Source organism: Emiliania huxleyi, assembly GCF_000372725.1.
Source record: "Emiliania huxleyi CCMP1516 chromosome Unknown EMIHUscaffold_138, whole genome shotgun sequence".
NCBI lineage: Eukaryota > Haptophyta > Isochrysidales > Noelaerhabdaceae > Emiliania > Emiliania huxleyi.
The window spans coordinates 231,489-245,989 of record NW_005201213.1 but is presented as its reverse complement, the minus strand read 5'-3'; the positions used below and the strand labels follow the sequence as shown (position 1 = coordinate 245,989).

At 67.1% G+C, this 14,501-nt stretch overlaps 3 protein-coding genes across 3 annotated transcripts; 2 read left to right on the top strand and 1 right to left on the bottom strand.

Annotated features, from left to right (window-relative positions):
* Positions 1-10: 10 nt before the first annotated feature.
* Positions 11-2,529, top strand: EMIHUDRAFT_455277 (hypothetical protein; the record flags this gene model as incomplete). Its single annotated transcript, XM_005788146.1, has 2 exons — positions 11-1,006; positions 1,078-2,529. The coding sequence occupies 2 exons, from the start codon at positions 11-13 to the stop codon at positions 2,527-2,529; spliced, it is 2,448 nt and encodes an 815-aa protein (XP_005788203.1).
* Positions 2,530-5,147: 2,618 nt separating this feature from the next.
* EMIHUDRAFT_110688 (hypothetical protein) lies at positions 5,148-8,967 on the bottom strand (the record flags this gene model as incomplete). Its single annotated transcript, XM_005788145.1, has 6 exons — positions 5,148-5,304; positions 5,343-5,509; positions 5,593-5,730; positions 5,836-5,892; positions 7,992-8,311; positions 8,472-8,967. The coding sequence occupies 6 exons, from the start codon at positions 8,965-8,967 to the stop codon at positions 5,148-5,150; spliced, it is 1,335 nt and encodes a 444-aa protein (XP_005788202.1).
* A 158-nt stretch (positions 8,968-9,125) lies between these two features.
* EMIHUDRAFT_110687 (hypothetical protein) lies at positions 9,126-14,109 on the top strand (the record flags this gene model as incomplete). Its single annotated transcript, XM_005788144.1, has 3 exons — positions 9,126-11,173; positions 11,218-11,533; positions 11,881-14,109. The coding sequence occupies 3 exons, from the start codon at positions 9,126-9,128 to the stop codon at positions 14,107-14,109; spliced, it is 4,593 nt and encodes a 1,530-aa protein (XP_005788201.1).
* Between the last annotated feature and the right edge of the window lie 392 nt (positions 14,110-14,501).

The window sequence follows — 14,501 nt, the reverse complement described above, 5'->3', positions numbered from 1 at the left end:
CAAGGGCGAGATGGCTTTCGGCGGCGTGGAGCAGTTCTACGGAGGCGTGCTGCACGCCAGTAGTTTACCTATCCTACCCGCCCACTCTTACCAGCGACCCCCGTCCCCTGACCTGTGGGCAGGCCTCGAGAAGATCATCGGGCCGCCGCTCATGGTGGACGGCTCGCTCCTCAAGGCCATGGAGACGGAGCACTGCGAGAAGAAGGATGCGGACGTGCCGTTCGACACCTCCAACGGCATCAAGGGCGCGACCTCCAAGCTGGAGTGGGAGTTTGTCGTCGCGCCTGTCGAGGACCAGGACGGCCGCTACGCCGAGCGCGGCGGCGACTTCCGCACGGCCCACCCCGAGTGGTGCCGCAAGCCGGAGCCGCTCTCGGTCTACGAGAAGAAGATGGCGGACGAGATGAACCCGAAGCTCGTTAAGGCGGGGCAGGCGCCGCTCACCAAGGAGGAGCTGGTCGCCGGCCGGCTGTACACGGGGCCGATGTACGAGAAGTACAACGGCGTCCTTCGCTTCTCCTCAGCGCGCGGCGCCGACGGCGCGGTGCGGCTGGAGTACGCCTCGGAGAAGGAGGTGCCCTTTCTGCAGAAGAAGTGCGGCTTGCTTAACCTCGGCGAGTGGGCTGCGACGGCGGCAGGCAAAGGCGAGGCCGCGGTGCGCTGGACGTGGCACAACCAGTACTCGACCACCATCCACGCGATCAACTCGATCATTGTCAAGCTGTCGCCGCTGACCAAGATCACGCCGCTCTACCGCGGCTGGGCGGGCGCCACGCTCCCGGAAGCCTTCTTCAAGCCGGACGCGCTGGGCTTCCGCGGCGGCGTCGAGTACGGCTTCTCGTCGACCACCACCGACCGCGCGCAGGCGGTGCACTACGCGGAGGGCAAGGCGTCGACGGTGCTCGAGCTCGGGATGGGCATGATCGACCGCGGCGCCGACATTGCGTGGCTCTCGCAGTACCCGCACGAGAGGGAGACGCTGCTGCCGCCGCTCATGGGCCTGCAGGTGCGTCAACCTCGCTCCACCTCCCTCCTCCGCCTTCTCCTTCATCGCCTGCCCCTTCTCGACACCTGCAGGTGCGGTTGACGGGCGTGGAGGGCAGCACGCTCGTCATCCAGTGCAGCTTCTCCATCAACATGGCCTCGCTCACGCTCGAGCAGGTGGCGGGCAAGCGCAAGAAGCTGCTCACCGACATGGGCGCGCAGATGGCGGCGGAGGTGCGCCGGGGGGTGGCTGGGGAGGCAGCGGAGGAGGCGTCGCAACTAGTTCGCATGCATCTCGGCCTCGAGCGCGGCGCGGACGCCGGTGCGGCGGACGAGCGGCTCGAGGCGCCGCTCGGCGACGAGGCTGAGGCGTACAACAACGACCTGCGCTTCCAAGCGGCGGTGGGCGATGCGCTCAAGGTGAAGCGCGCGGCGGTGCTCGCGGCGACGATGCAGCACGGCGGCGGCAGCGGGCTTGCCGCGGCGATGGATACGGTACTGCCGCTGCAGGCCAGCGGCGTCGATTTGACGGGGTTCCCCCTTGGGACTACCGGCTGGATCAAGGCGAGCGAGGTCGAGGGCGAGTCCAAGGAGGTCGGGGCGAAGGTGATCTACCAGGGGCGCGAGATGGTCGTGAGCACGGGCGTGACTCGCGACTCCGAGGACGAGGAGGACGGCAAACTGAAGCTGGTCGATGACGGGATGGTGGGAACAGTGGTCGCGTGGATGGAGTCGGAGCCGTCGGCGCTGACGTCGCTGACGCTCGATTGGGGCAAGGTGTGCGGCCGCGTGCGGGAGGCGCTGCTCGGCGCGGTGCGGAAGACGCACACGCTCGTCGCGCTGAGCGTGGGCGAGGAGCGCGCGATCCCGCTCAACCCGCTGCAGCTCCGCGGGCGCGAGGCGGTGCCGTCGCTCGACTTGTCGGGGAAGGTCCTCGGACCCGGATCGGCTGCGGTCGTCGCGGCGGGGGTTTCGGTCAACGGGGTGCTGACCTCCTTGAACATGGGCGGCAACGAGATCGGCCCCACCGGCGCGACTGCGATCGCCGAGGCGCTGCGCGGCAGCGGGGTGCTGAAAAACCTCGACCTCGGCGAAAACGAGATCGGCGACGAGGGCGCGAAGGCGATCGGCGGCGCTCTCGCAGTCAACGGGGTGCTGACCACTCTTGACCTTTCGGGCGACCCATACACCAGCAGCGGCGGCATCGGCCCCGAGGGTGCCAGCGCGATCGCAGAGGCCCTTAAGGTCAACGAGGCGCTGACCAACCTCGTGCTCATGTACAACAAGATCGGCGACGAGGGCGCCGCTGCGCTGGCCTCCGCTCTTCGCGTCAACGGGGTGTTGAACACCATCAACCTCGCCCGCAACGACATCAGCGGCGAGGGCGCCGTCGCGATCGCCGACGCCCTTCGCGTCAACGGGGCGCTGACCAAGCTGAACCTGCTGTACAACGATTTGGGCGACGAGGGAGAGAAAGCGATTCGCGATGCGGTGAGCGAGCGGGAAGGATTCGAGCTCCAGTGTCCAGATGTGAGTGGGCTCTGAGAGCTAAGTCGGCGCAGGGGGGCGTGCGGGAAGTTAAGACGGGGTTGTCACGGGGTTGTCTTCTGAAAGAAAGAAAGAAAACACACAACCCAAGGGGTTGTCTTCTACGAGGTGCGTCGAGGCGCCGCGATTTCTTTTGTTGTCTTTTGCGTTTTTCAGCAGGGGGCTGACCACCTCCGCCGCGCTGCCTCCGCCGCGCCAGCCGTTGCCGCCGCATCGGCTTATCCTCGCCCCGATGTCGGCAGCGAGCTGGCTTTCCGGCTCCTCGCTCGGCGGCACAGCGCGCAGCTATGCTACACGCCGATGATCCGGTCCGAGGAGTTTGCCGTCCCCTGCTGGAGCGCCAGCCGACGACTGCCCGCTGGTCGCCCACTCTTCGGGCAACGACCCGCAGACGCTGCTCGACGCTGCGAGGCAGGCCGAGCGCTGCCGCGGCGTGGTGGCGGTCGACCTCAACCTCGGCTGCCCTCAGCGCGCCGCGCGGAGCGGCAGGTTTGACCGCCGCGCCAGCCTTGAGAAGCAGCTGGACGCACTCGAGGTGGCCCTCCTGGCACGCCATGAACAGCGGCGTAGCGCCGTCCTCATCGGCCTGCTTGACCACCGCGCCCGCCTCGAGCAGCAGCCGGGCGCAGCTGAGCTCACCCTCCTGGCTTGCAATGAGCAGCGGCGTGGCGCCGTTCTGCCTGGGCTTGGCCGACCGCCGCATTGGCCTCGAGGAACAGCCGGACGCACTCGAGGTGGCCCCTCTCGCACGCGAGGAAGAGAGCGGAGGCGTCCCCGTCAGCCGCCCCAACGCTCGCGCCGCCCTCGAGCAGCAGCCGCACCGCCTCGGCGCTTGCCCGTGACGAGCGGCCCAGGTGAGCAGCGTGTCTTGCTTCTCGGTCGGGTGCCGCGCGTCGAGCCTGCCGCGTGTCTGTCGCCCGGAGAGGAGGGCGAGCAGCGAGCCCAGATCGCCCCGTGCCAGGTCGGGCAGCAGGGCTGGGCCGCCGGCGCCGCTCATGACGCGGGGTGCCCGAATTCTTTTTGCCGCATGGAGCTCGGAGGGAGCTCTGTTGTAAAATTTCCGAGCAAAAACGCGCTGACATATGCCGCCGAGCTCCGAGCCGCGATTGTTTTCGTATGTACTGTGTGAGAGAAGCTACAACAATCAACATGGTCATGGAGACGCAGGCCCCTGTGTCCTCTTTTGTTCGTTGCTGAGGGAGGGTGTGTAGAGGAGTAGGGGTTGTTGCACGAGTATATGGGCCACGATGTCTCAAATATGAGGGGTTTTGACTCCTACCGGCTCCTGACGCTATCCCTGGCAGCTCTAATGGCCAGGGTCAGTAGTGTTGTGATAGATGGTGCCCATACTAGCGCAGGAGCTGCCACACTCGCCCGGACCGTCCCCTTCTGGGGCCGGTTCCGCAGCCCGCGAGAGCCGACAGCGGGGCCGTGCCGCAGGTGCCTACTGCCGAGTGCCACAAACACTGCGCCGTCCCGCCATCACCTACAGGCTGTCTTGTGGGATGGTTGGGATGTCCAAACGCCACCATCTTGGCTCTTGCGACCTCAAACCCTCGAGCTGTATGGGTGGTCCTGACGTCGACAGACGCCCGAGGACCAGGGTGAAGCTGAGCCGGAGCGCGTCGACAGGTCTCGTCTGAGCCCGTGGCGGTCGCCGGCTGAGTCGCCGTGCACGGGCCGGTACCTCAGGCGTCACCTCCGTAGCCTCAGGTCTCACACTCCATCACCTCCGACGGGACGCCGTCGGTGGCACGCTCGCCGGCGAGTTTGTGGCAGCTCCACAGCAAGCGCGGCATCGAGCCTACTTACTCCAGTTGGTTCGGCACACTCGGTGGGGTCCACCGAGTGTGCCGAACGCGCGAGCGGTGCGTCCCGGCAGCGCGCGCAGGCTGCGGAGCTGCCACAAACTCTCACACGCTTTTTTGGGACATTTTCGACGCTTTTGGCCCATATACTCGTGCAACAACCCGTAGAGTGTAGAGCGCTGTAGAGCTGTAGAGATGTATAGAGCGCTCTGGAGCGCTGTAGAGCTGTAGAGCTCTACATCCGGCGCGTGACGATGCGCCTCCGTTGTAGAGCGATGTAGAGGCGCTCTACAACGTGAAATCTCTACAACAAATACGCGTCCCAGACCCCATGGGAGAGCCGTACCGGTTCGGGCCCTCCCGCATGGTATGCATCAGTAGGTCAGATCCACCGACCGGCAAACTCACATCCCAGCGCCATTCCTTCCGGCGTCACATCTTTATTCTTTTGGTAGTGTGGGACCTGCGGCGGTACCCGTCTCTGTTGTTCGGGCAGTGAGAGACGCAGGATCTGCACGCCAAAGTGGGCCACTCCGCATTTTCATTTTGGTTTTGGGTTGTCGGAGATCATCCATCAGCTCTCATGTCTCATCACAGTCAGTCACGTCAGTCAAAGCAGTCGTGGCACGTGGAGCAGCGCTGCATGCAACGGCGCCGCCACACGCTCCGGACGACCCCGACACACCGACACACCACGCAAGGGAGGCTATCGCGCACGATCGGGCATCGCGCCGCAAACAACTCGCCGCACAGATGGGGGGGAGGCAGAATCCCACACACACCGGAGCAGCACAGACACCTTACACGTCAGCGCTCGCTCGATGTGGCCGGCGCTCTCCCCTCGGTCCTATCTCGCCTTTTCAACGGCGGCGTGCGGCCACGCGCCGCGCCGAGCCGGTCTCGGCGGGAGACCTCGGAGCCGCACGCGATGCGGGCATGCGCGATGGCTCCGTTGGCTCCGTGCCTAAGGCAGATCGATTAGGGTGTGAGCTGGGCAGCCACCGTTTCTGTACCCGCTCGATCACGTGCAGGCCGTCGGAGGCCGCGCTGGATGGCCCAGGGCCGGCGGCGGTGAAGGCGTCCGTCGATGAAGGGATGTCGTCGAGGGAGCCATCGTCCTCCGCGGCTGGTGCACCGGTCCAGTTGTCGGAGTCCGAGATCGCAGTCGACTTGGAGAGATGATCGGCCCGTTGACGAACTCACGGAATGTGAGCGACTTGGTGCACGCTGGGTCGAGCATCATGACTCGCACCTCATCCTGGGCGAGGAACTCGCCCAGGGACCAGCTGTTGGCGTCGCCGTTTTGATCGAGCTGCATCCACTGCATGGTTTCGTAGTCAAGCGTAAACGCCCAGGAGTTGGTGCCTGGGTGACTTGCTGATGAGAGCGCCTTCCAGGCGGGTAGTCGTGCCCCTCACCTAAGGTCATACGGCGGTGTCAGAGGGGGGGAGGGGCGCGAAGCGTGAACATGGAGGCAAGCAGGTGGTGGCTGCACCTGGCCAAAGCCGGCGACCTCAAAGTTGTCGTAGCTTGTGCGGATAAAGCCGTATCGCTGAGCGTGAGAGGGACCGGATCGGCAGCAGCATGGGCGGCCGCGTCAGCGGCCGGAGAGGCCGGAGAGCCATCCGACGGAGGCCGGTCGTGCATCGGCGCGTCAGCCGCAGGGGGCGGGGGGGCGGCGGCATCCATCGCTGCGGGTCGCTGGGGGCCGACGATTGTGGACTGATCGATCGTGGCGGGCGGATTTCGGCTGGGACGTTCTACGTTAAAAGAGCGTCGGCGCCGACACGAGAGACTTATAAGGGTAGACTAGTGTGGACCTGCGGCGTGTTGCCTTTTCTCTGGCCGTTGTGTTTCTTCACGTAAGCGGGTAACTCACTGATCCTCCACCGGATCCGACTTTCGACAGTGCTGGCAAAGCGCATCGCGCAGCCGCACGGAGTCTCCGACAGCCACGCACAGCCTCACGCTCACTGTGGTTGAGACTTTCATGCACATGCAAACTCGCAGGTCAGGGTCTCTGGCCACATGCGAAAGGAAAGGCTCATCAGAACGGATTCGTTTGCACGCCGTGCAGAAGCTGGTGAGGTATGGCATGCCAAGATAATCTCCATCGCGATTGCTATCCAACGTGCCATCTCCAACCCAGTCCTCAGGCACGTGGTCGCCACCGCTTGGCTGCCACTCTCCCGCGCGAGATCCATAGTTTATCAGATCACCCAGTAGGTCTGCAGCTGAGATGCTGCCATCTGCGTCACACGTCAGTCCCGGAATTGCGGGCGTGGCCACTTCACCGTCGTATGTGCACGTGCAGTAGGGAAGGTGCGTGCCGCTAAAGGCGGAGGGGTTGGTGAAGTACTCGCCGAGCTCTACACCGCGCGCCAGTCGATCGGCGCGCACTCGGGCATCGTAGACAGCTTGGCTCTCACCTGGCTGACCCAGCATGCCATCCTCGACACGTCGCTTGAGCTCTGCATAAGGCAGTGAGCGCATTTTTTCGCGGTCGCGCGGGCAATGGCATGTCTCGGCGATGCGGGTGTTCTTTGTGTCTTCATACTCATCGGAGTTGCGCCAAATGCAAAGCAGATCTTCCAAGTGAGGCTCGTCGAGTGGGTCACCCACATTGCGGTAATCTTGGAGCCACGAAAGAAAGTCGCCGCGCACCAGGATGTCCAAGCTTTCGAGAACGACTTGTGCGGCTTGTTGCTGGGAGGCAGTGTCAGCTTGCTGCTGCGGAAGTGATGGCGCAGGGGACGGCAGCCGCTGCTCTGCGCGCCAGGCAGCCACCAAGCCAACCTCCGTGGGGACGTGCATGCTGCCGTACATCGCAGGACCGCGCTGCTCGCGCCATGCCTGAAACGCCATCTCTTCTTGCCTCGTCATCGAGTTCATCAAGGCATCAAGCTCGGCGAGTCCAGGCTCAGGGTCTGCAATCTGCTGCGCCTGCGGCTCCGAGGATTCTCCGATCTGCTGCCTCCCTGCAGCCTCGGCCGCAGAAGCGTGCGCCTCTCTTGCGATCTGACCCGCTGATCTGCCACCGCTTGGAGGCCAGGTTGCCTCTCCTGCCGCGTCCTCGCCCTGGCTACGGCCCGCGCCATCGCCCTCCTTCATTTTGCACCGCCAAGCGAGGGGCAATCGCAATCCAGATCCGACGACGGAGCGATCCGCCCGTCCTCGTAAAAAGAATTGTTTCTACTTGAATTTTGCACAAAGAAAAGGCCCTCGTTAAAATTGCGGCAACACACCAAACATGCTCAGGTCTTGCCGTCTTTGCCGTGCCACATTGTACTCTTGCATCTTCTGGATCAATCTATCCGGCAGCCTGTAACGTTTACGCCGGCCGTGCACTCTGCAAAAGGGCACCAGTCCGCTGGCGGGTGTGTTGCACTCGTCCGTGGGTGGGCCGCCAAGCGCGAGATCCTCCTGAGAGAGCGGCTCAAAAGGCTCCAGGACGCATCCGCACACGCAGTAGCCTGCTGCAGCGCGTTGCTGCACGCCCAAGACAGGGTCAGGGTCAAGTGAGCCGGGTATGGGCTTGAAGCTCAGGCTGGGCAGCAGCCACCGCAGCGTGGCCAGTGCACCGATGCGCCGAAACCCGGTGGCTGATGCTCCAGTCCCACAGCCGCGTCGTGTAGCGGACTCGACCGCCACCGCCATCAGTGCGCTTTCCCACTGCTGGGAGCCATCTGGCTCATGCGAAGCGGCCCACTCCTTGATTGCGAGGCACAGCCAATGGTCATAGTAGTTATCCCCTCGCACGCTGCTAAAGAAGCCAGTGGTCCGCCAATAGTCAGAATCTCGCAGCGCCTCATCAGCGGCCTTGAGCAGCGCCACCTGCTCATCGAGCCGCCGAATCCGCATGCGTTCCTCATAATAGCTTGTCACCGTGAGCTTGGCCACGTCACGCCGCCGCTGCGACCGCTCGCGCTCCCTCTCCATTCGCTCCTTGGCGGCCATGACTGCCTGCGGCCCTACCACGGGGAAGCCTTGTGTGGTGATGGTGGGTGGGGCGGGGAGGGATGGGAGGCAAAGCCACCCCCGGCATGCCTGCTTCAGGAACCATCTGGCTGGAGGTGGCGCCGGCAGCTCCAGCAGCGGCGCTCTGTGTAGTCGCCGAACCAATGCTCGCACTTGCCATCATCGCCGTGATCGCTCGCGCATCCCTCTTGCGCTCGGCGTCTTCGCTCTTGGTCCGCCTCGACATCTTGCGCCTGGTGTCGCGAGCAATACCATACATGCCCATGGCGAGCTCGTACGCCTGCTGGTCGCCACCTTCCGGCGGCGGCTTTGGCCTCTTGAGCCGTGGCGGGCCAGCGTGCACACGGCCGCTATGTGTCACGGCAGGTGTCGCTGCGGCCTTGCGCTGGCGCTTCAGGGAGGCAGATGGCTCCTTCTCCGCCGCCCGCAGCAGCCGTGCATGCTGCTGCTTTCGATCGCGCCACTGGTCCCGCCGGCTGCTCCCGCTGTCGCCGCTGTCGGGGGGGAGCCGGCGTTCGGTCCATTTGGCGAGCCAGCGATTCTGCTCGGCATGCCATTTTTTGTCGGTCTCGTAGTTGACTGAGTGGGGGGGCGGTCCCGCCTCCACGGCTGCTCGAATCTCGTCCGGGTTCAGCCGTCGCTTGGCCATTGGGCGGAGCTGGTGGTGCAAACGACCGAATCGGTGGGACGGTCGGAAACTGGTGGCGGTGGGACTTATAGGGTTAGATTTGTTCCTGTGGGGGTATATTGATATATTGCTGAATTGTACCTACAAAAAAGAAAACAAAGTGCGCCAGGGGGTGCGGGATGGCGGCGCCCCTGCAGTCTGAGCTTGAGGCTTCCGCGCCGCCAGCGGTGGCGGTGGCAGAGGGCTTGCGCCTGCACCTCTCGAGCAGCAACAGCACCGGCTACAAGGGCGTCTACTTTCTGAGCGGCCGCTTCTATGCTCAGCGACGGAGGCCAAGGGGGTCTCTCTCTCAGAGGCCGGACCGGCACCTCGGCTTCTTTGGCTCGGCGGTGAAGGCGGCGGTGGCGTACGCGAGGGCGGTCGACGAGGCGGAGGCGGCGGCGACAGCGGAGGCGGAGGCGACGACAGACCGAGACGAGCACCCCACCTACCAACTCCGCCGCGCAGCCGCGACGAGTACGTCCCTGGCAGCCGCCGCCGCCTCCACCTCTACCGCCACGTATGCGCGAGGAGACCGCGTCTCGTCGGCACCGCGGCCCGGGTATGGAAGGAAAAAGGCGTGGTTCCCCGCACGGATCGCCGCAGTCAACGCAGACGGCACGTACGATTTGGTCTACGAGGATGGCGACGAGGAGGAGGGCGTCGCGGCCGAGCTCATCCGGCCCGAGCAGGCGGCGCCGCCCGAGCAGGCGCCGCCGCCCGAGGCCGCGGAGCAGGCAGAGGGCAGGAGCCCAAAAGCGCGCAAACTGGCGCGGCCGGCCGTGCCACCGCCGACGCCGCCGACGCCGCCGCCGCAGCCGCCGCAGCCGCAGCCGCAGCCGCCGCCGCCGACCAAGGGGCTGCCAGAGCCACCACCGCCGGGGTCCGCGCCCGCAGCAGCAACCCTGCCGCCGGGCTGGAGCGTCGAGCAGCGCACAACCTCCTCGGAGCGCACGTACTCCATCTACCACAGCCCAGCGGGGCTGCGCTCCGCCTCGCTGGCTGACGCGTGGCGCAAGCACGACGCGGAGGCCGAGGCGGAGGCGCTGACGCTAAACTGGCTGGATCGGCTGCCGCCCCGCCGGCTCAAGCCGCTCTGCGAGGCGAGAGGGCTGCCGGCGTGCGGCAACTCGGAGGCGCTGGCGAGGCGGCTGCGCGAGAGCGGCGGTCTGAGCGTGTCGCAGCTCAAGGCGCTGTGCGAGGCGGAGGGCCTCGTCAAGCAGGGCACCAAGGCGGAGCTCGCCCGACGTTTGCTCGACAAGCAGTCTGCGGGCGCGGCGGAGCCGGCGGCGGGCAAGACCGCGACGCGCGGCAAGGGCACAAAGCGGCCGGCAGAGGCAGAGGGGCTGCGGCTGCACCTCTCCAGTAGCAACAAAACCGGCTACAGAGGCGTGTGTGAGCATCACTCTGGCCGCTTCGTGGCGCGGCACGTGGTGGACGGGAGGTACTGCAGCCTCGGCAGCTTCGGCACGGCGGTGGAGGCGGCGGCGGCGTACGCGCGGGCGGTCGCGGAGGCGCCGGAGGATGCAGCTGCGGAAGAGGGGGAGGAGGCAGAGGAGGAGGAGGAGGGGGAGGAGGGGGCAGAGCCGGCGCCGGTGGTCGAGGAGGCAGAGGGGCTGCGTTTGCACCTCTCCAACAGCAACAGCACCGGATACAGAGGCGTGCGGATGCAGAGGGGCCGCTTCAACGCGCGGCACATGCTGGACGGAACGTGTCTGTACTTGGGCAGCTTCGGCACGGCGGTGGAGGCGGCGGTGGCGTACGCGCGGGCGGTCGGGCAGGGAGGAGCGGAGGAGGGCGAGGAGGAGGGGGAGGCAGAGGAGGAGGAGGAGGGGGAGGAGGGGGCAGAGCCGGCGTCGGTGGTCGAGGAGGCAGAGGGGCTGGGTCTGCACCTCTCGAGCAACAGCAACGCCGGCTACAGGGGAGTGTACGCACGTGCGGACGGCCGCTTCCGGGCGCAGCGCAGGGTGGGCGGAAGGGTGGTCGGCCTCGGCTGCTTCGACACGGCGGTGGAGGCGGCGGCGGCGTACGCGCGGGCGGTCGGGCAGGGAGGAGCGGAGGAGGGCGAGGAGGAGGGCGAGGGTGAGGGCGAGGGCGAGGAGGAGGGGGAGGAGGAGGAGGAGATGAAGGAGGCCGAGGAGGGCCTCTCTTGGCTCGAGCCCCTCGGGACGCGACCCCTCAAGGCGATGTGCAAGGCTCGTTGGGCCGCTTCCTGCTACGGCTTCGGCCGAGGTACCCTTCCCTTGAACCTCCTCGGAACTTCCCGCAGGCGATGGGCCTCTCCTACTACGGCTTCGCCGAAGACGCGACCGCGATCGCCGACCTGCTCCGCGGCCGGGGCGGCCCCACCCACCCGGCGCTGCGGGAGGCTTGCCGGGCGGCGGGCTTGCGCGTGAGCGGCACGGTTGCGGAGCTGGAGGCGAGGCTGGAGGAGTCCGTCGGTCTGGGCGGCGGCGAGGGGGAGGAGGAGGAGAAGGGGTGGGATGGCGTGGAGTGTGGCGCTGGCGGCGACGGCGGCGACGGAGGCGGCGACGGAGGCGGCCCTGGGGTAGGGCCGGGCGGGCGACGCCACTGCCTTGTGTGCCGCCGAGTCGGGCGGCGCCACTGCTCCATTCATGGGGAGGCACCCGACCCGCTGGCTCGGCCGGCTGCAGCGGTGACACCAGGATTGCGCCAAGAACGACAACAGGGATTGCGCGGGAGGCCACCGCCGGCAGCAGCACCACCGCCGCTGCGGGTTAACCAGCACACGGCGCAAGAGGTGGCGCCGCTCGAGCTGGCGTGCACTGGGTGCAAGGCTGCGCACCGGACGATTCACACTTGCCGGGTACGTTTGGAGAGATCCCCAAGCGATGTACCGCCTCAACACCCTTTGACATCGATTGGTTGCCACAGGTGGTGATGGGCCACACTGGCCCGAACTGGACCGAGGGCGCCATGGAGGAGGGCGAGGGCGAGGGCGAGGGCGAGAACGAGTCGACCGACGCGCCCGCGCCGAAGCGACGCTCCAGCCGCGCCGCCGCCGTCGCACTCTCGGCAGCCTCTTCTACCACCCCTCCCGCCGCCTCCTTCTCTTCCTCCTCCGCCGCTACCGCCTCCACCGCACCCACCGCACCCACGGAAGAGGAGGAAGAGGAGGAGGAGGAGGGGGAGGTGGTGGAGGAGGCAGAGGGGCTGCGGCTGCACCTCTCCAGTAGCAACAGAACCGGCTACAGAGGCGTGTGTGAGCATCACTCTGGCCGCTTCGTGGCGCGGCACGTGGTGGACGGGAGGTACTGCAGCCTCGGCAGCTTCGGCACGGCGGTGGAGGCGGCGGCGGCGTACGCGCGGGCGGTCGCGGAGGCGCCGGAGGATGCAGCTGCGGAAGAGGGGGAGGAGGCAGAGGAGGGGGAGGAGCGGGAGGAGCGGGCAGAGCCGGCGCCGGTGGTCGAGGAGGCAGAGGGGCTGCGTTTGCACCTCTCCAACAGCAACAGCACCGGATACAGAGGCGTGCGGATGCGGAGGGGCCGTTTCAACGCGCGGCACATGCTGGACGGAACGTGTCTGCACTTGGGCAGCTTCGGCACGGCGGTGGAGGCGGCGGTGGCGTACGCGCGGGCGGTCGGGCAGGGAGGAGCGGAGGAGGGGGAGGAGGAGGGGGAGGCAGAGGAGGAGGAGGAGGGGGAGGAGGGGGCAGAGCGGGCGTCGGCGGCCGAGCAGGCGCGGGCAGGATTCGCCGAGGCTCCGTCAGTGGCTGCGTCAGTGGCAGAGGGGCTGCGCCTGCACCTCTCGAGCAGCAACAGCACCGGCTACATGGGCGTGTTCAAGGTGCGCTCTGGTCGCTTTTCGGCCGAGACCGGCGGTGGCGGCAGATTCCTACGCGCGCATCTGGGCACCTTCGACACGGCGGTGGCGGCGGCAGTCGCCTACGCGCGGGCGGTCGGGGAGGCTCCGGCGGTGGTGGCAGATGCGGGAGGGGTGCGGTTGCACCTGTCTAGCCGCAATCCCACCGGCTACCGCGGTGTGACCAAGGATTGCGGCCGCTTCCGGGTTGAGATCAAGTTGAATGGGAGGCGGGTCCACTTGGGCACTTTCGACACGGCGGTCGAGGCGGCGGTGGCGTTCGCGCGGGCGGGCGGGGAGGGGCTGACGCCGGCCTCACGCGGCAAGGGCACCAAGCGCCCTCGCGAGCTCGGCTGCTTTTGCGACACCGACCGCCACCTGCCGACCAACAACCTGCCGTTTGAGGGCGTGTGGATCAGCTGCGACGCGTGCGGCCGCTGGTGCCACGGCGAGTGCGCCGGTGTGGACAAGCAGCAGGCCGAGGAGGCGGAGGAGTACATCTGCATGCCCTGCGCTGCCGCCGACCAGAGCGCGGGCGCGTCCTCCGATGGCGGCTCGCCGCTCATCGTTGCTGCCGTCGTGAGCGACGGCGACGGCTCCGACGGCGACGACTCTGCAGACGGCGCAGAGTGGGTCGACGCGGAGGTGGTCGAGATGGCGTTCGACGGGACGAACGCCGTCGGATCTGGCCGCAGCTCGGGCGAGCCGAGCGGCGGGTCCGACTTTTTGATCGCGCCGGGCCGCGCCCGGCCGCCACCGCCGCCCTCCGGGTGGGTGTGGCCGCGCGAGGGGGGTGTGATCGAGGTGGAGGTGGAGGAGGAGGAGGGGCAGCCCGCCGCGTGGCTCCGCGCGACCGTGACGGCCGTGCTGGAGGACGGTTGGTTTCAGGCGCTGGTCCGCACGCCGTCCGACGAGGCCGGATGGCACGACTGGTTCTCGTGGCGCGAGGAGGGCACCGACTGGCGGCGCGTGCCGCCCCGCCAGGAGGCAGCGGCGGAGCCGTCATCGTCGTCGTCGGCGGCGGCCGAGCCAGAGGCGGCCGAGCCAGAGGCGGCCGAGCCAGCGGAGCCATCAGCGGCGAGCCAGCGAGGCGGTGCGATCGAGGCGGCGCCTGCGGGCCCGGCGCCGTGGTCGCGGGCCGAGGAGCAGCACCTTAGCGAGGCGATCCGCGAGTCCATGCCCGCGATCCATGCGCGCTTCGCCGCAAAGGAAGGCGGCGGCACCGCCCGCTCGGCTGAGGAGCTAATGGGTCGCTTCGTCGCGGCCGCGCGCTGGCAACGCGCAGAGGCGGCCGCGCGCTGAGTCGGCCAGGGGGCAGGGGCAGGGCGCGGCGTGGATCTGGAGAGTTGGAGCTGGAGAGTTGGATGAGAGACAACGAGACGGGTTGTATGCTGACGTGCGGGTGTGGTGGGGGTGGGGCGTGGGGGTCAGGTGAGAGCAGGTATTCGAAGGGGGAGGGAGCGCCATCGCGAGGGGAGGGGCGAGGGGGGCTGGTACAGGTCCGCCGTGAAATCTTCGAGGGTTGTGAGAGGAGTTTCGTTGTAAAATTCTCTTCTTCATGCACTGGTTCCTCTCTTAGTGCCAGTGCTGCTGGTGCTGCCGCGCCCAGCCCGCAGCCGCCAGTCGCAGTCCCGTGCCTGGGGTGGCGATCGCGAATTTCATTCCGAATTACCGAGCTTCTTTTTCGTAGTGTA